The 27,285-nt window shown below is 42.6% G+C and overlaps 1 protein-coding gene across 2 annotated transcripts; it reads left to right on the forward strand.

Annotated features, from left to right (window-relative positions):
- The first annotated feature begins 151 nt into the window (after positions 1 to 151).
- On the forward strand, positions 152 to 25,087 carry LOC133137188 (homeobox protein Mohawk-like). 2 transcript variants are annotated; one of them, XM_061255289.1, is made up of 7 exons: positions 152 to 238; positions 1,152 to 1,421; positions 4,154 to 4,313; positions 7,295 to 7,448; positions 9,930 to 10,262; positions 20,772 to 20,805; positions 21,420 to 25,087. In XM_061255289.1, the coding sequence occupies exons 2-7, from the start codon at positions 1,246 to 1,248 to the stop codon at positions 21,604 to 21,606; spliced, it is 1,044 nt and encodes a 347-aa protein (XP_061111273.1). In that variant the 5' UTR covers positions 152 to 238; positions 1,152 to 1,245; the 3' UTR covers positions 21,607 to 25,087. The 2 variants fall into 2 exon arrangements, with proteins under 2 accessions (XP_061111273.1, XP_061111272.1); XM_061255288.1 differs by lacking the exon at positions 152 to 238 and adding an exon at positions 975 to 1,061.
- Positions 25,088 to 27,285: the final 2,198 nt, after the last annotated feature.

A 27,285-nucleotide genomic window follows, 5' to 3' on the forward strand; every position in this document is an offset into this window, starting at 1 on the left:
CATCATCCCTATGTTCACACGCTGCTCTGATATGCTAGGAAACATGAGAAGGATAGCGTATTCATATTCCCGGGCGCGGTATAAAATTATCCCGAGGCCGGACGAATAAAGCAGCCTGGCTTCTGCGGATTCTGTGATATGAGCTCAGGAACTTTTAAAGGGGAACATGTGAGCAGGGAATGGAAATCGGAGAGAGATATATATCAGTAGAGAGAGACGCAGGAGGGGCGCTATTCAGGTAATGGATTTTATTTATCGTTTTCCTACTTACTATGCAAGGTTACGCGGGGCTCTGGCCACGTTTAATATTTACACGCGAACGAACCGAACGTTTGCTTTCCCCTTGAAAATACTTGCAGAGCTTAATTTGCAAAGCTGCTGGCTACAATGCGCGTATAGTTTATGGTCTAGTCTGATGAACATATACATGCAGCCTGTAAGTAAACACGTTTTGAAATCCCAGTTTAGAAATGACTACATTTGCAAAATTTCAAAATCGTTTTATTTGAATTATAATTTTAATGAAACATAATCGATGAAAGTGCTTTGTGTTTTGCGGCACTTGAATCAGCCGATGCAATTTATTTACTAAACGCGTTATATTCACGGTGCTATGTTGATACTCTGAGAAAAGATGCTTACAGCAGTAATGAGACACAGTTACCATTAACTATAACACACTGTCTGCAAGAATATTTTGACATGCACCAGGAACAGCTCTACTAACAGTACCACTGACGTACAGTAATATACAGAAATATTATACAGCAGGCTATATCTCATTTTAACACGAATTGCAGCCTGTAATAATCGTGAAAATTAACATAGACGAAGTGTTTGGCGTTTCAGGTCTTATGGTGTGTGTGCGTGCGTGCGTGCGTGCGTGCGTGTGTGTGTGCGTGTGTGTGTGTGTGTGAGACCGGGCGGGCGCGCATCAGTACATTCAGTATGCATGATGGCAGGAGTGGTTTTATTTTTGATTCAATAGCATTGCACTGGTGGATTACAACTAAAAATCCATTGCCTTCACGTACAACGTAACCATACAAAGTCGCTAGTAGGTAAGCTTCAAAACGTGGAATGAGACCAAATGTATTGATCTATTTATTTATTTCTTAATTTATTCATTTATGTATTTATTTATTTTACAGGGACGTAACCAGGACTAACTTGGGCAGCTCTCAGTAACAAGCCGGTTCCTGAAGACGTTCGCTGAGGAGATATTGGAAGAAACCCATACCAAAGATGAACGCGATAGTTTTCAACAAATTAAGCAACCAAGTCCTCATTGAAGAAAATGCGAAAGAGGTGGAAATGAGCAGTATAAACTACTTAGAGGTTCTTGATCGGCAGCATCCAGATATTCTGTCTGGCAACCAGCCAATCAAAGAGAGCTCTCCCATCAGGCATAGGAAGCCTGGGTATGTATACACATTTTTTGTCCTATAAAAAGCAAACATACGCATATCGTTTTTATTTTTAAAGACAACTTATGGGTTCTTTGAAAGTCCCCGGTAAATGTGTTGTTTGAGTCAATACCAATCGGGCAAACTGTATAAATCACATAAAAAAAATAATAAAATGTGTTCTCAACCCAGTCATTGAATATATGAGCAGTGCACATTGACTTATAAGGATATGTATTATAATTGTATGTGTGGTGTTTTTTGTTTGTCGACGTATAAAATGAGGGAATAATAAAGTAATGATAACAAAACAAAAATCGTGTTAATTTCAGGTTGTGCAGTATACCTCCGTAGCTAATCCATGATTTACACCAACATAATGTCACAAGATACGAGTTTTTACTTGGAGATATAGTATGTCATGTAGTTTGACTTGGACGTCTACTGAACTTGTGTAACGACAGGCTGAAGTAATAGCTCGTGCTTCACTGGCAGTTGAATTGCTAACGAAAATATTAATATAAACATTGCAGCGCTAAAATTGTACAGGGAGCAAAGAGTTCTTTGAGTTGCTCATACAGAACAAGATACAAGGAAAATATTTATAGAATACCAACCTCAGGCAAGCTTGAGGTTGAAAGGAAACGCATTATATCTGCGGTGCTTTCAGACGGGCTGAGATCCGTTTTCCCAGCTCTACGGTGACATCTGCAGGTTGGTGCATACATAGAATTACTGTTTGACGGGAGCAGGTTTTGATCCGATCTTCATTTCTTCAGATTGAATGAACTCTGAGCGATGTAAAAAGTGCGACACGAGCTTTGTTTTCGATGTGAAAGTAAAGTAGCGCATTTGATTGATCGCACCATGGAGCCTACTCTGCGAGAAAGAGGTGCTGTATTTACACTTATATGGTTCAAAAATAATTGTAAGCATACAGTAGAATCGTATAATAATAATAATAATAATAATAATAATAATCCTCACAGCAAGGAGGTCCTGGGTTCGAATCCCCGTCGGCCGAGGCCTCTCTGTGCGGAGTTTGCATGCTCTCCCCGTGTTAGCGTGGGTTTCCTCCGGGTACTCCGGTTTCCTTCCACAGTCCAAAGACATGCAGGTTAGGCTGATTGGAGAGTCTAAATTGCCCGTAGGTATGAGTGTGTGAGTGAATAGTGTGTGTGCCCTGTGATGGACTGGCGACCTGTCCAGGGTGTGTTTCTGTCTTTCGCCCAATGTATGCTGGGATAGGCTCCAGCCCCCTGCGACCCTGTTCAGGATAAGCGGGTTAGGATAATGAATGGATGAATGAATGAATGAATGAATGATAATGATTATAATAATAATAATTAATTATTATAAGAAAATGTATGTAGTAGTTGTAGTAACAGCAGTAACAGTCACAATAGCCTTGTCATACAATATTTTTATAATTGATATTATGAATATTACAGCTGAATATTTTCATTTGCAGCTGAGATTGCAATATGCTGGAGGGTAATACAGTACAGTACATAACATGTAATCTGCATCTTTTTGGGCACTGTTTTATTGTATATGTTCAAGAGTGTTCAAGACCCCACTGCACCCACTGTATTACGGTGTTCAGGCTGTGGCTGTACTGGGGATCAGGAAGAGTCATCACTTCAATGCTTTACACAAGTGTACTGGGAGAAGGGCCTTTGTACACAATCAGCATGTTATCTACTTTCTACAGTCCTTTATAATGTGGAAAAACTCATCGTGTTCCGTGAGTGAAGGTGTTCAGATTAGGATAATTTAGTACCGTTTAAGCACTGTTCAGCTGTGTTACATTAATAGCAGTAATATTTGACTGGTAATTTATGAATGGTTATTAAATTATTATTATTTTACTACTGTTAAAGATATCAGCAGTGTAATTAGGATCAAGGCGCCTTGGTGTGAATGTTCAGGTGTTGGGTTCTGGCTCTTGGTGGTGTTCAGGTTTTGGATGTGAATTGAGGTGGTTTTCGGTTGTGAGCGTTCAACTGTGGGCTGTGGATCTACAGTAGGTGCGACACAAGCGTGAGGGTTATGAATAGGCCGGGTATTACGGCTGTGTTCAGCTGTGGGGTGTGTATCTACAGTAGGGGTGTTAGGAATTGGCTGGGTATTTCGGCTGTGTTCAGCTGTGGGCTGTGTATCTACAGTAGGTGTGTTAGGAATAGGCTGGGTATTCCGGCTGTGTTCAGCTGTGGGCTGTGTATCTACAGTAGGTGTGTTATGAATAGGCCGGGTATTCCGGCTGTGTTCAGCTGTGGGCTGTGTATCTACAGTAGGTGTGTTAGGAATAGGCCGGGTATTCCGGCTGTGTTCAGCTGTGGGCTGTGTATCTACAGTAGGTGTGTTAGGAATAGGCTGGGTATTCTGGCTGTGTTCAGCTGTGGGCTGTATATCTACAGTAGGCCTGTTAGGAATTGGCTGGGTATTCCGGCTGTGTTCCGCTGTGCGCTGTGTATCTACAGTAGGTGTGTTAGGAATAGGCTGGGTATTCCGGCTGTGTTCAGCTGTGGGCTGTGTATCTACAGTAGGTGTGTTAGGAATAGGCTGGGTATTCCGGCTGTGTTCAGCTGTGGGCTGTGTATCTACAGTAGGTGTGTTAGGAATAGGCTGGGTATTCCGGCTGTGTTCCGCTGTGGGCTGTGTATCTACAGTAGGTGTGTTGGGAATAGGCTGGGTATTCCGGTATACGAGGAGCTGGGAATGAGATCCGGGTGCTTCTCCCGCAGGTCCCGGCAGAGTGGCGGTAAGGTCAGGCACAAGCGGCAGGCCCTCCAGGACATGGCGCGGCCTCTGAAGCAGTGGCTTTATAAGCACCGCGACAACCCCTACCCCACCAAAACCGAGAAGATCCTGCTGGCCCTGGGCTCCCAGATGACCCTGGTCCAGGTAAACGGACCGTGCCCGGTCCCATGGGGGACGCCGGCCTGGCTCCGGCACAATGCAATTCCGTCAACTCAGGAAATGAACCGAAATTCAATTTATGAATGAAATTATCATATATTATTATGGGCATTCATCAAATTTGATTAATTTCCTGAATTGACTGAACCCGAGGTGGATTTAACCCAAACCTTGGGTTACAGTCTGGTTTGTTGATCCTGTAACCGCATCTTTGTATTTTGAGGGAAAGTGTTTCCATGACATTTTGATGTTTATGTCAAATCAGATTTCCAGTTTTGCACTGGTTTGTATTTGAATGAAGTGAATCCCTTGGCAATGCAATTGAAGAATTAACTACAATTTAACTGTTTTCAAGAATTCTATTCAATTTCTACCAGCCAATAAGACATGTATGTATCCACAACAATTAAATCTTAAAATTAACCTAGAGTAACTTTTCAAGGAAAGATTCACATTTTTAAACTTATAATAATCTGTAAAATCCGGAAAGGAAATGAATCTGGACAGGAAATTGCAGGTAAAAAATAATCCGGAATAAAGAATGCATGAAGCACGATTTTTTGTCTATTCAAAAAACCCAGAGCCCAGCCGAGCAAACGCACTCGATAAACCTGTAAGTGGCTCTGCTCAAGAACATCTGCTAAATTACTCAGCACTTGATATTAATACCAGTCATATTTGTGAGTCACGATTTGCTATTGTTTAAATGAACCATCATAAAATATTTGAAAGATGAGGACTACTGGAAACCCTCTTCGCTGAATACCCTGCGCACCGCTGCCTTCCTGGCTCGGTGAAGGGAAGGACAATGGCAGTAATGGCATCCCTTCCAGGCCCTGCAGAGTCCTGTCTGCTGACAGCCTTTCCCTGGCACGCGCCAGGCATGGGAGGAAGGGCCCGTCAAGGCTAAGTTTAGGGTGACTCCAGTACACTTGGCTTCCCGTCAGTACAGTGTGTGACCGGGCCTGGGTCACATACACATCTGAAATACATTAACCCCTTATGTGCCCCTCATGTACATTTCAAACCAACCCGGTCAGAACCCGCAGGATTTTCAGCTGAACACCGAGTGAAATGTGCAGGGTAAATCTACTCTTACAGGTTACATATGGTCCAAAAAAGGCCATATGTTGTGTATATTTAACACAAAACATCCATGCACAGAACTGTCCATGCAAAATCAATGTTCCTATTTTTAAAATTATCAGTAGTAATCGGCTAGAACTGTACCGGTGCCTACGTTAAAGTATGTCAAATTACAATTTGACCCAATTCTGCGTGTGATGCAGTACAGAGGCAGTTTTGCCCTGTATCAGTACTGTAAGGATCGTGTGCTTAGCCCTGCTGCCCTGGCACGGTGAGCTCACAGCCTCCTACAGATACGTTCCCGGCTGCAGGAACTGCACAGCTCAGCAGCAGAGCTGCATTTCACGAGAGGCTTGTGACACCCCCGTGGCATCGTATGTACAAACGCTGTATATAGCCGTGTTTTCCTGTTTTATATATAGCCATTAAAGTACACCGCTGGGACAACGGCACCGAATCCTGTGATTTAGAGTCTGGCCTGGATTCAATCAACATTTGTCCTTAATACTGTGTCACAAATAAATAAAAGGCTCTTGGCTTTTGTCTTCACAAAAGTGCAGTTTGGCACGTACTCGCGCTCGCCACAATTAAATCACCAGTTAACTGGTTTTGGAGCCCTGCGCCAAATAATGTGACTTAGAAAGTGGCCCGGATCCAGTGAACATTTCTCCTTCAGACAGATACACAAATAAATAAAGCGGCTCGTAGGGTTTTCAGAGTTCAGCAGACACAATCGATTCACTGTATCCGTGTTTTTGCGAAAGGCAAAAATAAGGCTCGCGCTCAAGCTTCAGACACAGATAAGGGGACATATTGACAGGCTTCTGTGTTTGTTTGCAATTAGTGGTAACAGCTGAAGTTTGAATAGGATTCTTAGAAATGGACACGGAATGAAGACTTCCAAAAAGAACGAGGGACTAATGAAAGAAACAGGGCAAAACCCAGAGCGAGTTTCCAAAAATGAGTGGTCCAGGCCTTTTAATTCTATCAGCCGTGGAAAAAATGTCTTTTCCTCCTCACTTCCAGCAGTTTGATGTGAAATGCGAAATGGTCTGTGGTCATGGATGAGCTGACTGTCACTTGAAAGTGTACTGCCAGGCGAAATGTATTATCCTAGAGCCATTATCATGCTTCAGATGTGGACTGCCAGGTTAGGTCATTTGAAGCATATGATGTAGATTCAGTGCTGTTCAGCTGTGTTCCTGGAGAGCCGCAGTGTCCGCAGTCTGTCTGTCTGTCCAACCTGCTTGTCCTTAAACAACCTAGATGAACTGATCATGGCCTTCATTTAACAATTTTTTTTTTTAAGTTTGCAACTGCAGAAGACACGATTGCTTTTTCTCTGTTTCTGGGTAATACCAGATCTTGTAAATAATAATATACGATTATTCATTATTCATACAAAAATAATTATGAATCATCCATATATTAGGAATTGTGAGTAGCAAAACCGCTGCTTTGCTATTCATAATGTTAATGTTTGTGGAATTTATTCAACTTACTTCAGTCAGTGCAGTAATTCCCCTGAGGGTGAAATTACAGTACAGTCACTAGGGACAGTAAGGTTCAGGAGGTGCAGACTTCATTGGCAACTGGTCAACAAGCGTATTGAAGATGAAATTGAGTTATATAAGCAAGAATAAAGCTATCCTAAGGAGAAATGAACTATATTATATGAAGAACAACAAAGAGGCTCTATAGAAAAAAAAGGTCTAGGTCTGGGTAACAGTTTTAAAATGGTTAGCATGGAGATTCCGAGCTGGACTTTGAAGAGGAGGGTCTTAACTCTATCTCGGCAAGATGACCTACACCTCGAGTTGTCCCGAGCACCACGGGAAGCTGATCGGGCCGCGTTTTTGTTGTGCGGTGTTTTGCTGCAGGTGTCTAACTGGTTCGCCAACGCCAGGCGGCGGCTGAAGAACACGGTGAGGCAGCCCGACCTCAGCTGGGCGCTGCGGATAAAGCTCTACAACAAGTACGTCCAGGGCAACGCCGAGAGGCTGAGTGTCAGCAGCGATGACTCCTGTTCGGAAGGTACGCCTCGCCCTACGGACACTTACTAAACCCACTTAACCCCCGGAAGAGTTAGCTCATTTTCTTTACATCAGCATTAGGATCTTCGGTGAACAACGTATTTGCGATCTTATAGTTTCAAATAGATTAGATCAGATTTAATTTTCGAGTTTCACATCGTACAGCCCAGACAGTCGTGTCCAACATGGTCCTCGATGGAATCTAATTTAATCTAATCTTGATTTGAGCGTTTGAGGACTGCAGTATCTGCTGGTTTCTGGTGTCACTTGGGCACTTTATGGAAGCTTGCATGGAGCCATTGACTGGCTAAAGAGTCTGTTGACTTTGTTTTCAAGTTTTCAAGGCTGGCGGCTAATTAAAAAGAAAACCCAAAAATCTGCAGATACCGTGACGCTCCTGGACAGCAGTATGAGATGAATGCTTTAGACACTAGTAAATTACTATGGATTACTGACAAAGTTGGCAGTAAAATCCTTTCAGAAGATTATTACTGGCAGATTTAATGAAAGATTTAACGGAAGACTTTATTTTCACCAATATTCCGAACTTCCCAACCTTTAAAAATTCTTCTTTCACTTGTTTTTGTTACGTATATTTTGATGATTAATATGTTAGACAGACTCGGTCTCAGGGCACTCGCAAGTGTTTTCAAATGTTTTCAAACCAGTATTTATAGAAAAAAAAAGAAAGAAAGAACCCTTGTTAGGCTTTGGAGGGGTCAGCTGCTCTATGACAAGGGAGAGCCAGTTAGACAAAGTAAATTAACTTACATGACACCTATATAACTCCTTCATAAGCACTAAACAACGCATTTATAAGCACTACATAAGCATTTATGAGCACAAAATAAATGTGCTTTGTAGTGCTTATGAAAGAGTTTATAGCTCTTATGCAGGAGCCTTCAAATAAATGATGAACTGCACTCCTGAGACCTGCACAGTGCTCAGGTTACGCTCAGGGTGAGATGCCATCAACACTTAGGTCACAGTACCTACCCAGTACCATAGTACCCACCCAGCTATGCACCTGCCTTTGAGCTTTCTTTGTTGTTTTGTTTTGTTTTTGGAATGTGTTTACCATTGTTTTGTATGGAATGTGTTTACCATCAACATTTGATTTGATTTTCGAGTGAAGCAGAGCCAGAGTTTTGACAAAACCTTGACTGCAATTCTCTCTGGCTGTGTTTTAAATAAAAGCTGTGAAATTGGCCTGGCAAATGAGCCATTTCAGATATTTCAGATATGACAGTTCATAGACAGTGGGGTTTTAGAGTATGGCACAGTGGATAAAAAAACTGGACTAATTTGCAGAGTTTGAGTGTTTGACTTTGGGTAGGGTAGGGTACTACTATGGCATGGATTATTTTCCAGTAGTTCACTCAGTGTGAATTTGTGATATGCACATAGTGCACTACAGGCATGAGGTCCAGCTTTTCTAACTTGCTTTGACTCAAGAAGTATTGGTTTACACAACAAATATTGGTTTATTTTCTAAAACAAACAGGTTTCCAAGTTGAGCAATTTTTGAAATTATGTGCCAAACCATGAGAATAAAAAACACATCTTAGACAGTGTTACGGACTGTCTGTTGGTTAAATCAATGCCACTGGTATGTACTGTTTGTTGGATCCAGGGTCCGAGCTAGCTAGCACACAATGGCCTGATAGCAGCCCACAGCTGTTAGCCCCTTAGCGTCTTGCAAATAGGCACTAGAGAGGTTCACTAGCAGTCATGGTGAGGATCGAGCCAGAGTAATTGGTGAATGGGCCTGCTGTCAGTGTTTTGACCGCAGTGCAAAAGTGCTGCCATGCCAGCAGATGTCTCCGTCAGCGATCCAATAGGTCCTTGCTTGCGGGGTTGTAATTAAAACTAGCATGCCATTGAATATTCGGACTGCTTCAGTTGTTGTTTTGATTTTCTTGTGGAAGACGAAGCCTACCCTGCTGTAAAATACAGCTGTGACAGCTTCACCAGCACGAAAAATGAGCTGATCAAGCTGGTCATAAGATGGTCTCCCCTGGGCATAAGCTGTTTCAAAACATAACTTGAGCTAGTCAAACCATGTTGAGCTGGGAGCTGGTCTGAACTGGTGAATCAGCTAAACCATGTCCAGCTCGAAGCTGGTCTGATCTGGTCAACCAGCTAAACCATGTTGAGCTGGGAGCTGATCAGAATTGGTCAACCAGCTAAACCATGTCCAGCTCAGAGCTCTTCTGAACTGGTCAACCAGTTAAACCATGTTGAGCTGGGAGCTGGACTGAACTGGTCAACCAGCTAAACCATGTCGAGCTGGGAGCTGGTCTGAACTGGTCAACCAGCTAAACCATGTCTAGCTCAGAACTGGTCTGAAATGGTCAGCCAGCTAAACCATGTTGAGCTGGGAGCAGGTCTGAACTGGAATAGGCTACTGAGCCTACCCTGAGCACCTGTCCCTGATCCCAGGATTGTGTTGTGACTCTGCTCTCTGTTCCCCCTCCTACAGAAGTGGAGAACCCCCTGCGGAATGAGGCGGGACCCGTCGAGTTCAGCAAGCCCATGTACCAGAGCGTTATCAGGAAGGAGGGCGTGGTCATCGGGGCGGGGCTGAGGGCCGACGCGTCCCTGGGCGAGGACTACACCTCCCCCGCGCCCAAATACAAGAGCAACCTTCTGCACCGGTACCTCAACGACTCGCTGCGTCACGTCATGGCCTCCAACGGCGTCACGGACTCGCGCAAACGCAACCACTCCGGCTCCTTCAGCTCCAACGAGTACGACGAGGAGCTGCTCTCGCCCTCGTCCTCGGAAACGGAGGCCAACTTCGTCTACCGCGCCGGTAAGCCTCAGAGTTTTATCACGCCGTTCCGCTAAAGGTCTGCCGGGTCATCTCGTTATGTTCCGTTTTGATTCTCGCCTTTTCGCGCTGGTGGGCAGAACCCGTTGTTCCTGTATCCAAACAGTCTGACCACTGGACAGGGGGTGGTAGGTGTAGACCTTCTTTTGTTTCTTTGGTGGAAAATTCAAAGTCTTTGTTTGGAAAACCAGAGGCCTGTTGGGAAATTTGTTGAAAATACAGGGCTGGATAATTCCGTCAAATGTGCCAGGAGTTCCTTGGCAAATTATGCCTTAATGGGATATTAAACGCCTGGAATCTCTCGGCATTTTTCCTCCTGCTCAAAGCCATGCTTCTGTCACGGTGGATCTGATAAGGATAATTTAGGAAATAAATATCAATTAGCCCTGAGAATATGATGGGTTTTTACGAGTGAACCATAGATTGTGGGCAGACGTTTCGATGCCTGCGGTTGATCGTTTGTTCAGCTGAAATGAAACAGGACCCAGGAGCAGAAATGATTAAAGTCAAATGGGGGAAATACTGTATTTATACGTAACTTTCCCAGTGATGCTAACAGTACTATAGTTTGGGCTAAAGGGTTATTTCATGTCCTTATATGTTTTTAGTGTCTCTCTCTAACATTATCACTAGTACTAGGGAACAAAAAAATATTCGTTTCAAAGGTTTATTCACATCGGCTTGAGTGAAATGGATTTTTAACATTTTAAAGTGATTGTGTTTCTTGCTTCTCCTCCTTTTGGGAGTGCAGCACAGTATTTTCAATGATACTTTGTTACCAAACCACCTGTTGGCCATGTTCTTGGGCAGACCATTGCCTGTTTAACCACGGTCTAGAAATACATAAACTGTGTGTAATTCGTGGCAGCGGGGTTGGTGGAGGACAATAGCTGAAGCACAGTTAAGCCAGGAATATGTTAAGCGGACAGAAGAGAGCAGGGTTTGAACGGGGCCACAGAGACTCACAGAGTGAGTTCAATTAGGCCAAATTAGGTCACAGTGAGCACCTGATATTGAACAACCCCAGACATTATTGAAGCTCGGGGGACGCTGTTTGAAATGCAATAAAACTCAACTCCCGTGCTCGGAAACATTTTATAAGAACCAAAGCAGTTCCACTCCTTAACAGAGAATGTCAAACACCTTCACTCTTACTTTTAGTGTTCTTTAGACTTTTGTGTGCCGGTAAAATAATATTACATTACATTTTACATTATTGGCATTTGGCAGACGCTCTTATCCAGAGCGACGTACAACAAAGTGCACAGCCATAACCAGGGATAAGTGCGCTGAAAGACCCTAGAGGGAAGTACAATTTCAACTGCATTCAACTATTACTTAGATATGTTAGATGGTTATGAATGGATGCAAACAGAGTGAAAAGTTAGTTGTTTTTTTTTGTTAGTGAGCCTGATCATGTTTCATCGAAGCAGGTTTTTTAAATGTAAAACTAAACAATAACCCGCCATGATAATTACTGAATCATGCTTAGAACAGAGCCAGAAATGTACACAGTCAGTTATTTTGCGCTTGATTAACTCATCCAGCTTCTTGAAGGAGGACAAATCGATCATTTCAGGTACAGTGAGATGAACAGATGTGGATTGTTACTGAGGAAACTCGTCTCAGACATCCTTGGACTATAAGGTGCTGTCTGTTTTCGTCCGCTCCATAGTGGAAAATGAAATGGGCGTTCTGGCGAAGGCGGGGGCCGTGGCGTTTGTTTTTACTGCAGTAAAGTGCATCAGCGGCCTGTATTTATCCCTTACTGCTAAGCACTTCCACATTTCTGATGTCTCAGGCCCTGAGGGCCGGAGAGGAGGCTTCGCCCGGAGGAGTGTGTTCAGTGTGTGTCCTGGAAAGTGTCGCGGTGACATGGTGACTGTTTTCCTGGAGATGGTGTGTGTGTGGGTGTGTGTGTGGGTGTGTGTGTGTGTGTGATTGGCTAAAGATTTTCAGGATTGATGTGCTGATTGAAAATAAATGACAAAAACCGCTGAATGTTAAGGACAAATGTTGACTGAGTCCAACAATTACATCTTCTGAGAATGAATTTTGGAATTTCCCCAGAAAGAGTGCATAATGAGGTTAACATCTCAGTCAGGCTATCTAGGTGCATCTTGTACCTGGTATCTATGCTTTAGATGGAGTCAGCCAGTGACATAACCGGGTTCTCGTGTTTGAACCCCCCGAAATGGAGCACAAGTTAATAGTGAAGAACACAAACACCTCCATGTTCTCCTAGCACCAGCCAAACCTGGGCAGATTCCTCACCCAGGTACTGCCTGGTCTCACCCAAACTACTGTACAGGCCTTTGTTATGTGATTTCATGCCATACATGTACAGCCATGTCACATAGAAACGGATGTTTTCTGGAGAGATGAGATCAAGAAAATGCAGAAACAAATCTTGTAGCCTCTCAGTAATCAAGCGCCCACCAGTTTTGCAAATGGGCACCATAGTGGCCCGCAAAAAAATTGAGGATTAGCACTTGTCATAACATGGAGCTAAGTTTTGCTCTATTGCCTGCTCTGTGCATGGAGTTGCTGTATTGTGTGTGTTGGATTAGACTGGTGTAAATGTCAATGCAGACTACATCATAGTAGCCTACACTAATTTATTTTGACATTTATCTTATGACCCAATGTTTGGGAACTATTGCTATAAACATTAAAATAGTGTTTTCCACTGGTTTGGTTTTACTTGAATTTTTTATGAATAGTCCCAGCAGATCAACTACAAAGAAACATTCATTCATTTTAAATTCATTCTAAAGCAGTTTATTTGACTCTAATACAAGCCACATGTGCTCTATTAGAGTTAAAAATACTCCGTCAGAGTTCATTCTACACTGAACATTTTGCGTGTGTGCCTGTGGGCGATGCCAATCTTGTGGATTCATTTGTTTGCAATTTAATCTGTAGTGCTAAATCAACTCTCATAGTGTACATATTAACGAATGCATTTGTATCTCCCATGATGACTTGCATAAATACAGTTAGTGTCTGAAGCGCTCTTGTCCAATAGCTGCTTGTGTACTGATTTGATCCAAGTCAGGCGCTTTCTCGTGAGGGTTTCCAACTGCGGTTGTCCTGCCGTTATAAAGCTGTAACATCATCACCCACTGTGACCGAATAAGAACGCGTTCTCAGAAGTGGCTATGTGGCTATGCTAAGAATCAGTAGCTGTTCGGTACAAGTGTACAGTGACCCCCCCCGGAAGGCCACTGTCAACAGAGCCATCCATCTGCCAGTGTTCAATTGAGCGCCAATTCAGCACTACAGTATGGCAGCAGGGTGAGGATCGGTTGTAATCCTTTCATGATTTAAGATGACAGACAATGTGATTAGAATGTTCTAAACTGAACATTCTAATGCTGATGTAACAATCACGGCTGAATCCAGTGAAAGCAGTGATGTTCCAGAACACTGTCTTAGAATCTTGAGAAAAAAAAACATTCCAAAAACTCTACTCTTCAAAGGGTTAAAAGAAGGTGAAATAGCTTGTCAATGGTCCTGCCACTAGCGGATTGCCGCAGCGCCAAACTGCAAAATGCTGGCCAGCCGGCAGCTGTTCCTGATGGCGGTCCGATAAGTCCTCACTTGCTGGATGAGTCCCACAGTTAAGTGTTCTCTAACCTCCTTTCCCCCCCTCTGGGTAGATAGCCGATGAAAGGGAGACTGTCTGCTGTCTATTGTTCCTATTACGGGTCTGGCACAGTGGAAGGGTACAGTGATTGTTAGCCACGTCTATTTTCAGGAACACATTTCTTTCGGAGGGGCGATGCTTTTTTGTTTGTGAGCGTCTGCGTTTTAAATTCGACACAGGCCTTGAGTGATTTGTGCATTCACTGTGGTACAGTACATTGCAAGCAGAAGACCCAGAAGTATGTCTCCTCCAATCTGGCCCTTGTGTTAAATCACATTCTTTGAGCGTGATTGTTCGCCTGTTTTTTAGCCTTCACTGTAGCTGTCTTGGCCTGGCACTCTCTCCTGTCATAGGAATGCACAGTGATCTGCCACTAATGCCTTTCACAATCTACGAAAAACGGTCGGTAGCACCACACCAGAGCATTAAGGCCAACTGACATTCGGTAGCAAAAAACACACTCAAGGGAAAAAATTGATTTATAAAATGTTCATTTTCCTTGGCGTTAGGGATTGTTTAAAAAAATGTGCATTGTAGATGTTTTAGGCAAAGGAGTTTGGAAATAACATTTTGTTCCCCGTTGGAGGTCCACCTTCCAATTTTCTGTACGTGGCCCCCCCCGGTTTGGGCTGACCGGCTTGGACACGACCACGCCCTGGAGATGAGCGAGGAGCAGCAGACCGGACCTTAAATAAACAGTGTTTTAAGGGAGCTGGGCCTCCCACTGCGCCTCCCACTGCGCCTCCCTGCTGTGCCTCCCTATGGCATTGGGAGACTCGCTCCTGACCGCTAAGACAGCAGTCAACACTTCACTTTCGCTCGCAGTCGAAAGCAAACGTTATTCTCGTTCTTCAAACCAGTTGGCATTAACTCGCCAGGCTGCCCGTGAGGAGAGGTAGTCCCACTGGCATTTATTTGAAAGTAAAAACGAATGTTGATTGAATCAAGGCTATTGTTTCTCAAGTCCTAGTACATAGACCTGTGTTGGTCGGAGGTGCTGCTTCTCGATCCCTGCCTAAACTGGTTATGAGTACAGTAACCTGAGAATTTATTACATTGCATGTGACTACATCACATTCATTTAGCAGGCATTATTATCCTGAGTGACTTTCAATAGAAGAGAACATACTGGTTATGAGTTACTGTAGGAGCAACAGCGGCAGACCTAGCCAACAACGTCCCCAGCCCAGCAAGTGTTGGTCCATCAGTATCAGTACAATAAAGTTATCAGTACAGATACATGTGGTTTACTTGATAAGTTACTCGATTCCAGCCTACAATGATAATTCCGGTCTCATTCAGGGAGCTAACATCCACATATTAAAGCATGCCATTGAAGGTTCTACTATTGCGTGCTTAAGAAAAAGGTATTTCAGTGTGGAAATATGAATATGGACTAAAGTAGTCATTTGCATGAATGGTGCTAATAAGGAGGCGAATGAAACAATAATAAGACGTAACGTGAGATAATGTCAGTGCTGTGCTACGTAGTTCTCAACAGTTTTACCAAAGAGTTAAAACAAAGTACAATTTAAAAAAGTAAAATTAAAGAACAATACAGTGCTTAGATTGTTTAATTTGTTTTATTTTTTGCCATTTTACAGGCAACACGAAGCGCTTCTGAAGTGTTGCTAGGCTGTCAGATACAATGAATCAAAAGTGAACATAGCGGTTTGGTCTTGCTAAGTTACGAGTGACTTACCACGTGATAGGCAACGTCAGCTATACAAATAAAATGATTATTATATTATAATCACAGGTAACTGTTATTGTTGCTCACTGCAGTTGAGAAAGACTGTGCTAAATCAATGGCCTGGATTCAGTTAACTTTCTGTCTTTTTGGGACAGATTTTAGTTTACAACTTCCAGCAATACAGTTCACCGAGCTCAGAGATAATCAAAATGAACACACCAACACTTAGCTTGTAAAGAAAGAATTTAACACTTAGACTTTTGTTTCGAAAGGTAAAGTTAAGGACACCTTCGGATTGAATACAGGCCTCACTTTGTCCTTACAAATAAATGTCAGTGTTGCATAATGCTGTTTTCATTTTAATGGTCGAGTGTGGACAAATTGTGATTGAATCCATGGAAATGTTAATGAAAGTGTTGCTAGGGTGATCAGCAAGCAACCAAAAAGTGTCTCCACATTCACACGTGTGAGGCAGATGTAACTGTACACATGGAGGGAAAAACTGCAGCTTCCGAATGTTTATTTTCAGTAGAAAAATATAAAATTCAGACACAGATTTAGGGTTTCATTCTTCGAGCAGTTGTTTGACTTGCTGTAAAACAGCATCTTTGCGTTTTTAAGTGCTCATACCACATAAAATCTGAAACTGGTGACAACGTGCTTACACTCAAATGGTGTGAGGTCTGAGTTTGGGAGATGACGGACAGCGGTAGTGGGTTTTCTCTGATTGGCTGATAAATGAAGGCAATGAATAAAGAGTGACAGTTAATTAATTTTCTTTTTTTGTTGAAATCTCACTGAGACATTTGGATGAACATATCAGCTGGTTCCGCACCACTGCCCTAAGTCACAGGTTTCAGAATCCAGTCCACAATGTCTGCTGTTTTTTTTAATGTTCATCGTCATCAATGATTCACTGGAGTTGTCGATTAGCTTTAGAGTCCACAGACTGTGATCTCAGGCCCATAATTGGCCACTGACTGAAAGGAAAACCACAGATACCTGCAGGTATCTCAGCACTCAAGGGTTGACACCGTTGCTCTAAGATATTGGGCTCGAATGAAAGAAGGCAAGCCTAAATTAGCTGCTGATTAAACAGAAACCACGCATACGGTACTTGTAGATGCTATTGTCCTCCAGGATTTCACGTTCCGGGGATTGAGTTTGGAGTCACCGTGGCACAGAATCAACCCCAATGCATTTGTTCTGATGCTGGCTCAGTAGAGAGAAATGGAAAGTTTCTAATGTAAACACATTTAAATGTAACATGTATCATTTGACATACTATCGTACTACAGTATTTACCGGCTTACCAGAATGTACCAGTATGTACCATTGTGAAGCTAGAGCGCTGTATATTTTGTGTAAACATTGACGCTACGCCAAGCGGCGTTTCAGTAACAGCAGATGAAAGAGTGCGCGAAAGCTGCTGCAGAAAGGTTAGCCTCGCAGTCCGAGTGCTCCGCGGAGATTCGCAGTGGAAGAAACTCCTCGCTGGGGAGAGGGTGAGGCCCGGGCTAAAGGGCCTGTGAGGGGAGACAGTGTCATACTCATACAGATATTAATGACCTGTGAAGCAGCGGAAGAAATGTTCTACAGCAGACTACATGAAGTACGGCGCGAGTTTCGCTTTTCTCTCTCCTGACGGGGAGACGCGGCGGTGTTTGTTTTGGCGGGGCTGCGGAGAAGCAGACAGCGCGACGGTCCTCTGTTGCTCGGCGCGGTTCTGGCGGTACGAGCCGACAGCAGGTGCACACCTGGGCTCCGTGTCGTTTTCGCTAACCGATGCTTAGGCTAGGCGTGTGTTTAAAAGCGAAATCCACAGCTTTGGCTCTCCTGTGCTGTCTTCTGCAAACCGGTGATGCGTGCGTACCTCGTAAAAAGAGAGTCAGGAGGGGAGACGCAGCACCTGAGAGTGTTTAAAAACTGCAGAAAAAAGACACTGAAAAAGATGAAAATCAGCAGAAAAACTTCTACACACATACTGTACACCTGCTTTAAAACATTGGAGCATCGTTTGCAAGCAGCTGAAAGCTTTGGGTATTTGAAACTATGAGGCAATTCTCTCGACTGGAAAAACACGTTTTTTTATTATACTTATTTAGAATTCTTAGCAAACCAAAATATATAATTCACATATACGTTAGCGTCACATGAATCTGGATCTGGTGATAAAATCTCTGAGTTGGAAACGTTGTTCTGAGTTCACAGTGCAGCCCCAGAGAGAGTGGTCTACAGGAGAAAGAATGTTAAGATGTCTACCTTTTCTGCATGAAGGAATGATATGGTGTGCATATTCCCAGAGCTACAGAACGACGGGCTAGGCTTTTGAGCGGGGCTGCATTGATTGAATAACATGCTCTCGTAAACATTCCTGCCTTGGACTCAGAGGACCAGATTCCTGCAGAAGCTGGAGTGTTTGTAAAAGCCATTAAATGCCTTTTCCTTTGCAAGAAAGCTGTGCTTGGTGAGATGCCATAGCTTCCATGCAATGTCATGTGCAGTTCTCAAACCAAAACATCTGCTGATACAACCCTCATGGACATCTGCATGAAAGAACATGCCACAGAACAAATCAAGCTTAACCAACCTGTGTACAATTAATGAATACAAAACAACAAGGAGACCACTGAGTTGCCATAAAAGTGAGAGCATTGAGCAAATGGGGTATATGTTGCTTTGATAAACCTTATCCCACACACAGAGATTGGTTTCACAGACTCAATCATATGCTCACACACACACGCACACGCACGCACAGAACCCACACTTGTAAGACTGTTTTTTCCACACAAGGGTGTGCCTGCATTTTTTGTGTGCTAGATATTCGGATCCTGTCACCATCCGCTTCTCACTGTAGTCAGAGCTAAGTCAGAGTACCTCTCTCCCCCATCCTCTCCAATTCCACACTGAGTACCTCTGTCCCCTCCCTGCCCCAATTCCACACTGAGTACCTCTGTCCCTTCCCTGCCCCAATTCCACACTGAGTACCTCTATCCCCCATCCTCTCCAATTCCACACTGAGTACCTCTGTCCCCCATCCTCTCCAATTCCACACTGAGTACCTCTGTCCCCCATCCTCTCCAATTCCACACTGAGTACCTCTATCCCCCATCCTCTCCAATTCCACACTGAGTACCTCTGTCCCCCATCCTCTCCAATTCCACACTGAGTACCTCTGTCCCCCATCCTCTCCAATTCCACATTGAGTGCCTCTCTCCCCTCCCTGCCCCAATTCCACACTGAGTACCTCTGTTCCCTATCCCCCCAATTCCACACTGAGTACCTCTGTTTTCTATCCCCCCCAATTCCACACTGAGTACCTCTGTCCCCTGTCATCCCCAATTCCACACTGAGTACCTCTCTCCCCTCCCTGCCCCAATTCCACACTGAGTACCTCTGTTTCCTGTCCTCCCCAATTCCACACTGAGTACCTCTGTCCCCCATCCTCTCCAATTCCACACTGAGTACCTCTCTCCCTCCCTGCCCCAATTCCACACTGAGTACCTCTGTTTCCTGTCCTCCCCAATTCCACACTGAGTACGTCTGTCCCCTCCCTGCCCCAATTCCACACTGAGTACCTCTATCCCCTCCCTGCCCCAATTCCACACTGAGTACCTCTGTTTCCTGTCCTCCCGAACAGCCTTTTCAACTCGCTGTTTCTAATCACCATTTCTGCATACAGACCTGTTACATACACACACAGTGCTCACAGTTTAATTTCCCCTCTTTCGAAGAAATTATAAACAAGACTGACTTGCAGCATGTGTATAATATTGCTCATAATTTCAGTTTAGGCAAGCTCTCTGTCTATTCACAGGAGTCCAATCACAAATCCTCTTTGGACTTTTTTCCTGTCAAAAGCAGCTCAGTTTGAAATACCTGATGCTTTGAGCTGATAATGGAGGAAGTTGGCCTGTGTTAGAACACAGGTCTGTCGAGGGCTGAGATCCAAGAATAAATTTTAATGGACATGTTCCTTATTGCAGTTATGATTTCATTTTTACCATCCCAGTGAGAATTATCGTGGTGAAAAGTTGGTGAAATGCCACTTAAGCGTTCGGGTGAAAAGGTTTTCTCGCCGATTAGGATGTAGCCAGGCGATATCTGGATAAAACCTGAGTTGTATTGGGCTTAACCTGCATGCCAAAATGTATCTCAATCTATATTCCAACCCCTCTATAGGTCTTCTGCCTTTTGCTCACTGGGATAAATTTACTCTAGAGGAATAAAACTAAGGGATGATCTCTGATAATGAGGAATTGACCACAGGATATTTTCACATCCGTGAACATAAAAGTGACTTATTTTTGTTATTATTTATTTAAATGTGGCATAGAAAATGTTGACCATGGTCACCAGTTTGTCACCTTTTATAAAACATTTTTTAAAAGATACTGTCACCAATACCCTTATCGTGGGAATAGAAAAGACAAGTGGGAAAAAAAACAGTCCTGAGCCCCCAGAAATTGAGCAATTGAGGTAAAAAACTAAGAAGAATATACTCAAATGCAGGCCAGAGAAAAGCCTCTCAGATGGGAAGACATCAATGGGAACCTGGCTGTAGAGGGGGGAGCCTCCTTCACTGGTCAGCCTGCTGTAGTAGTTAAGACAGAATGAACGGTCACAGAACTGAGGGATCGAGCGGAGAGGATGATTAAAATGGCTCGGGCAGGTTACAGTCAGAGGCAGAGGCTGAGTGTGTGTGAGGGGACAATAACAAATTACACGTACACCTGGGCACTTTCATTCGCAATCCCACAATTCCCTGCTCATGGTTTCCAGATGGGACACGTGCTGCACTGATGTTGACCCAACCCGTTCAAACAGCGGTGGAGCAGAGCTGCCCTTCAGGCCTGTTCTCTTATCTTCGTCTGCTATTGTGAACGTCGAAGCGTCAGTAATGTAATTATCAATAATTATGTCAGATGTTTTCCACTCCGTTAGGAAGTTCAGCGCCTCGTTTGACTCTTTTTATCCACGTTTGAGTCCTTTTATTTCTGTTTCCTCAAAGCTCGGTGCAGACGTAAACGGAATAACTGCAGGTTGCCATCATCGTTTATTTTCTTACTTCACCGACTCCTCGGGCATGATCCTCCGAGATGATGTCACCGTTTTTAAAAGTAACCTTCTCCTCTTCTGTTTTCAGAGGCTGTGGACCACGGATCGAGACAATGTGACAAGTGAGTATCGCTCCTCTGATTCCCCCTCTGGTTGGGACTCTGTCCTTCCCTTACATGGAAACATGTAATGACTGCTCACGATTGGTCCGCCAGTGCTGGTCAGCCAGCTTTTTAAGCCAATCAGTGGTACAGCAGTTTTCTAACAGACAGTTCAGGGGTGGTTGTTGAGATGAATGAAGCAGCTTTTAAAAGGAAGTCCACTGTGGTGCCAGTTTAATGCCAGACCAGCAGCTGGCATTGGCTGGTTTGGTTCAATAGGTGCCTGCTCACTGGATCCTTCCAGTGATTTTCAGATTTTATACCAAATAATAATCAATCTTTTTTGCAATTATTTCATTGTGCTCTTCACAATGTGCCACGATTAAAATTAAAATCAAGTTAGAACTCCAAAGGCTATTAATGAAAGCACAGTCAAAAAAAAACTATTTTCACATTTTCAGTTATGATTTCAGCCTTTCAAATCTGAGAATATACAATGAGTGTGGAGCCGAGAGTTCCACACTCAGGGCGCGAAGGATCCCTACCCAGCCCAGTACCCGGTGACCAGCAGTAACGCTAGCGGTAACAATGAAAACCTTGGTGTGGATTTAAAGCGGTGTTTGATGTAATCCCAGCTCCCGGCAGGAGAAGGGCCGGGGCAGAGACGAGACGTCCTGGCGGGAGATCAACGCCGCCATGGCTCTGACCAACCTGGCCCAGGGGAAGGACAGCGAGTCAGGAACCACCAGCTGCATCATCCAGAAGTCCTCGCATATATCGGAGATAAAGACTGTCAAAGTGCCCCTGCAGCACAAGTATTAGCCCCTGTGCGCGCCACATTCACAACATTCCTACCGAGCTCTTCGCATCTTAACCTTTTTCTCTGGGTTTGTTTGGCAAAACTGCGTCTTTTCCCTTTTCTCAAGCTTTTTTTTATTTTATTTTTTTTACCCATGCATTGAGCAACCATTTGTTTTTTTTATAATAACTGTATTAATGTTAATTGCATTATGCCGAAAAAATACACTTTTTATAATGTTAAATTATTTGATGAATCTGACGTTTTTCTAATCTGAAAATTGTATTTTACTTTACCGATGTGCCTTTTCACCTAAGAAGTACAGTCCATGACTGAGACATAATTGTTGTTTGAAGTTATATATTTTTAAAAAATTATTACTTTTTTCAATTTTACAATGACACTATTTTTAAAAGACTGTTTTGAAGCTCAAATTGACGCTCTAATGCAAAAACCCAAGCAATTCAATCCAGCACTGAAGCCTCAATTGTCAAACCCTGTTCAGGTTTTTTTAAACGGAATCTGGAAGGTTTATGACTGTTTATATTTTCACTGCACATCCAACATTATCTCCAACATGAAATCATTTGAAATTAAATGTTACATATGTTGTCTGAGAAATGTTTTATTGAAAGGACTGAACAAGTGAGCAAGGCCCTTGTCTGTGAGCATTGGCCCTGTAATTTGTCCGTTAGAGTGTTAGCGATTTTTACAAACATACATTTATACTCATTCTTGCATGAAGTATTGCCCAAGATTGTTATTGGCCACATGGGTTGTGCCTTATTATTCCTCCTTATTATATGTTTTTTGTATAAGTATGTCCTTTTGGCAAAGTATTTAAAGATGAGGCGAAACCAGAATGGGGAGCTCTAAACACAGTTATGGTGAAGTATTCCAGCACGGTTATTATTCCCGAGTATCGGAGATCGGCGTTCGTTTACAACGCTGTGTTTTCTTTACCAGTTTTATAGTGCTGTGCTTTCATTGGCCACTATGTGAGGAAATGAACAACTCGAGCACCTCCCATTTTGCCACCCAGGGTTAAACGCTGTTACACGCACCCATCACACGTTACCTGCTGTTAGAGTTGGGCTGTTCGTAAAGATGGAGAGGAAAGTGTCCAGACTGTATGTTGGTTCATAGGATTGTGAGCTTTGGGGTTTGGGGTTTGGGATTGGCATTTGTGAGTGAGATTTTGGCATTTGTGAGTGGGACTTTGAATTTGTGAGGGGGATTTTGCATTTGTGAGTGCAACATTGCATTGGTGAATAGGACTTTGGCATTTGTGAATGGGACTTTGGCATTTGGGAGGTGGACTTTGGCCTTTGCGAGCTGTCCAGCACAGTCAAATAAGACACTAGTGCTGTTAGAAGGTATAGATGTGGCTGTATATCATCCAACCAATCATTTTATGCAATAATCTTCAGCATAATTTCACCATAACACGTGTTAATGTTTTGTCCATTAAACATCTTTTTACGAATTCCAGGTAACACCCAAGCACTGCTATAAGCAGAAAACATGTACAATTCATTATTAAAAGATCAGGAGCAATACAGTGTAATGAGAATGAATCCTGGCCACATATTTAACTGAGGTGAAGATACGTTTTTTTTAATGGACAGATTGATATTTTTTTCAATTTATTTTGACTGATTAATGGCCCTTTGTGAATAATATGGTGGGTTAAGAATGAGCTTTTTAAAATGTATGTTTTGCTTGTAAATTTGTGTTTAATGTTTTGGGGTCGATTTTATTTCAATTTTGTGATTTGGTTTTCAAGCTTTTTTTACAGTATGATTTGTAAATCAGTGTTCATCGATGTTCAAAATACAGCACATACAGACTTTCCTGTGTCCCTTGGATTTCCGAGCTGTTTTTCCACCGCATTTAACTGTGAGCTGGGTAGCTGGTAAATATGACTTTGTGAGGGGAGAATTTCCTGAAGACTCCTCACAGTGAACCCTGGCCGACATATGCCCATATACAGCCAGGTCCCCAGATATGGCCCTCCACAGTGACTAAATCGTACACTGTTGCGTCTAAGGCCACAGAATACTGACAGAATAATTTCAGCAATAACTGGGAATACAGAGATAGGTTAGCCCAGCAATTCTGCGTTCATGCATACACACACATACACACTCATAATCTCAGATTAAATTAGTGATGAAAATCGATTGGCAGCTTTATTATACTTGTTGCTATTTCCAGCCCTGCCGGTCTGTCTTAGACATTGTTTCCAGCTGGTGGAATTTGTGACTGCGTTTCTCCTGTAAAGTTTTTACGCTTTTTGTTTTCAGCTTTAAAAGTTCTGGTACTTTGTCTTTATTGATAAGTACGAAGTTACGCCGATGTGGTAAGATTACAGTTAAACAATGAGAGGTTTTGGAGGCATTTTTATTTTCTGTTTCCAGTAACAGTGTTAATACATATGAATGTGGCCTCTGCACAGTGTGGCTTCAGTCCAGAGCACGGTGCTCACCCTACAGGACAAAGGGACATCCCAAGGTGCTTGTCACACTGAAATTCAGCTGTCTGGAGTTTTTTCTGTTGCTGTTTACAAGAGGCTGGAGCGACGTTTACACGTTTGACTTCTTCAGTCATGTGTATCGGTGTCAGTATGTACAGTATGTCAGGGTGTCAGCGTGTTGTTCTCGTTAAGTCCAGTGTTTCACTTTTGCCATGTCACATTAATCACTGTCTTCTTTTGTTTTTTGTTTTTTTCAACTCATGAATCTGTCCACCTCCTTGTGTAAATATTGCATCACTACAGTTCTAATGAATGGCAAGAGAAAGTATGACTATGAACAACAGAAGTCGTTTTTTGTTTTGTTTTTTATTCTCTCAATGTTACAATCTGTTTGTCAGAAGTTACCACTTCTGTTCTTGGCAGACATAATGCACAATGTTTGAATTGTGAAGTTGCTCATGTACATATAAAAACACTTTTATATTTAGTCTCATTTTTGCCTTAATGGGAATATGTGGATATGCATTAAAAGCACTCTCGATGATCGATTTTAGAGAATATTGAATCAGAACTCTTCATTGACTGTCCTCAACCTGTACTATGTGCGTGTACATAGTATGTCCTGTTCCATATGATCGACTTACATGGGAGCATATGGTTTTAATACCTTTGCTTTAAAGTGCCTTTACTCAATTTGATTATGACAAATATTTCAAAAAGAGAGAAAGAAATGACCCAGCAGTGCAGTGAGAAATATGTTACAGAGAAAAGGGCTTGATACTGTGTTCTATTTGAAATTCTTTTTTCCTGAAGAATGGAAATAACTACTTTGTTCATACTTTTTGAATTCATAAATTATTAAGGAGTTTAAAACTGGTGATTCTTCTTTATTTTTGTTAAGTTATACAAATTAAAATGTTTTGTTAGAGACTGGATATTTGTCCTATGACCAAAAGCTTACCATCACATTATAATGTGGGAATTTATTTGTAAACCCTTTCAACAAAACAATGGTTTCTTTGTTTCCGGAGCAGTGAATAAATGTTTTTACAAAAGAAGCTGTTGCTCGTGTCTCATTTTTTTTTTTTTTTTGTTATTTTGAAAACAACTATAAGCACCTTGGACTATTGAAATCATACCAAACCACTGCCAATTAATTCAAATAATGAACGGCCACATTTTAACCTGGGTCAAAAGCAACCAGTTTTTTAAAAGAAATGTGGTATTTTATGCAACTTGCTATGTGACTTTAAACTGATAGATGTCTGTTTAATAAATTTTGCAGCTTCAGTGAAACAGAAATATACTGTACACTATTGTACTGTCGAGTGCTGGTAACTTTACTTTTATTTTGCCACTGGAACGACATTGGAGAGACAGGGTCTGTAGGTCTGTTGTTATTCAGTGCTCAAATAATAAATTTTGGCCTAAACTGGTTGTTGATTTAAAGGTGAAAACACAAACCAGCCCATCATACAGTCAGCATAATCGCACAAATCTCCAAGAGCTAGAGTGAACACCATTACTGCTAAGGTTAAAAATCATTTATGCTCTCAGAGTCATTTTTTATTAAATTGTATTTATTTTTTGGCCTGCTTCTATTTACACTCCTTACACTGGCGAGGTGAGCGATATTTTCCTTCGATTGGATTGGATTTCCATGATGTGCCCCGCTCCCCGCCCAAATCTTCCTTTTGATGACAGATCTGGAATGCGTTGGGAAGTGTGTGTGTGTGCTCCCTGGCCCGAGATGAATAAGAGGGGGATGTGTGTGAAGTTAATCTCCTGACACACACCAGAACACTTCTGTTTCCACTCTGGAGTTATGGAAAAATTGTCTGGGGATCAGAAAGATTGTGAAAAATAATCCGGAATATCCCAGTGTGACGGGGACACGCTGCAGTCGGTCTTCAGTCACAACGCTGGAGCTGGAAGTCATTCAGCAGGAATCTTTCTGCAAATAGTGCTGAAACTCAGGTTATAATCTGGCGTTACTGTCCAAAAGAGGAAACAACTATGGTCACCAACAGTTCCAAGTTGCAAGACTGGTCTAAGTGGCAATGATCACCTGTAGTTTATATAGCCATACTTCATAATCATGCTAAAAAGACAGTTTTGGAATGTGCCATGGCCTCTCCATCTGCTCAGCCTCAAAGCAAGTCACCTAGTTGTAAAATCCGACATTACATTATTAACATATGGGAAAATCAGGTGTTGAGCCAATAACGATAGCTATCTTCTCAATGATGATCAGTCTACTTACACATTTTAAAGAATGTATCCAATAACATATTTACACAGAAACATTGATGTTTTTTGGGTGGCTACACATAAACTCATAAACTGCTGATCTCCTGGAATTTTCACGCACAATAGTCTCTACAGTATGCAGAGAATGGTGTGAAAACATCCAGTGAGCAGCAGTTCTGCGGACAGGAATGTCATGTTAATGAACAGAGGTCAGAGGAGGGGGCTAGACTGGTCAAAGCTAACAGGAAGGTGACATGCAAATAACCACACATCACAACAGTGGTATGCAGAAGAGCATCTCTGAACACACAACGCATCATAAGTCTTAAGGGGATCGGCTACAGCAGCAGAAAACAAAGTAAAAAAAAAGTATAATACATACCTAATAAAGTGCTCACTGAGAGCAGTGATTTGTGCAGAATAAAAGCTCTTTCTCCTGCAATACACACACACACACACACACACACAGACACACACTCACACACACACACACACACACAATAGCCAACAGAGCAATGATATACTGTACAGTACAATATGAAAAAATTGGAAGGACATACTGTAATATCTGACACAAATACTCAAAAATATCCCGCATGGGGGTTTGTTCCACTACAAATATAATTCCCTGGCCTCGGTTTGCAGCTCAAACAATTGAAATTCACTCAGGCGTAATCACCAGAGTGGACTGGGTAAAATAAACAAATGGGAACTGAAATTCAAAGCTTTGCAAAATACTTGAGTTGTTTATTCTAGGGGTCTTAATCATAAAGCCTCTTGTTAATTTTTTTTTTTTTGTTCATTGCCATTCATGCCACTCGATGCCAGAGACGCAGACAACAGCTGTGAAACAGACTCGCATTCTAATAATACAGTAAAACCCGTCAGCTTCTACTGTTGTCAAAATGTCTCTCTTAGACACGTCTCTCTAAGGTTTCATACACAGCCACTGTGCCTTCAGGCCAAGTGGGAGGAC

Source organism: Conger conger, chromosome 9 (genome assembly GCF_963514075.1).
Source record: "Conger conger chromosome 9, fConCon1.1, whole genome shotgun sequence".
NCBI lineage: Eukaryota > Metazoa > Chordata > Actinopteri > Anguilliformes > Congridae > Conger > Conger conger.

Bases quoted from the DNA above. Each gene is read 5' to 3' on its own strand.
- LOC133137188 (XM_061255289.1), top strand. From the start codon at position 1,246: ATGAACGCGATAGTTTTCAACAAATTAAGCAACCAAGTCCTCATTGAA. The intron at 4,314-7,294 runs GTAAACGGACCG...GTTTTGCTGCAG, and splicing joins CCCAGATGACCCTGGTCCAG to GTGTCTAACTGGTTCGCCAA. The intron at 10,263-20,771 runs GTAAGCCTCAGA...TTCTGTTTTCAG, and splicing joins CAACTTCGTCTACCGCGCCG to AGGCTGTGGACCACGGATCG.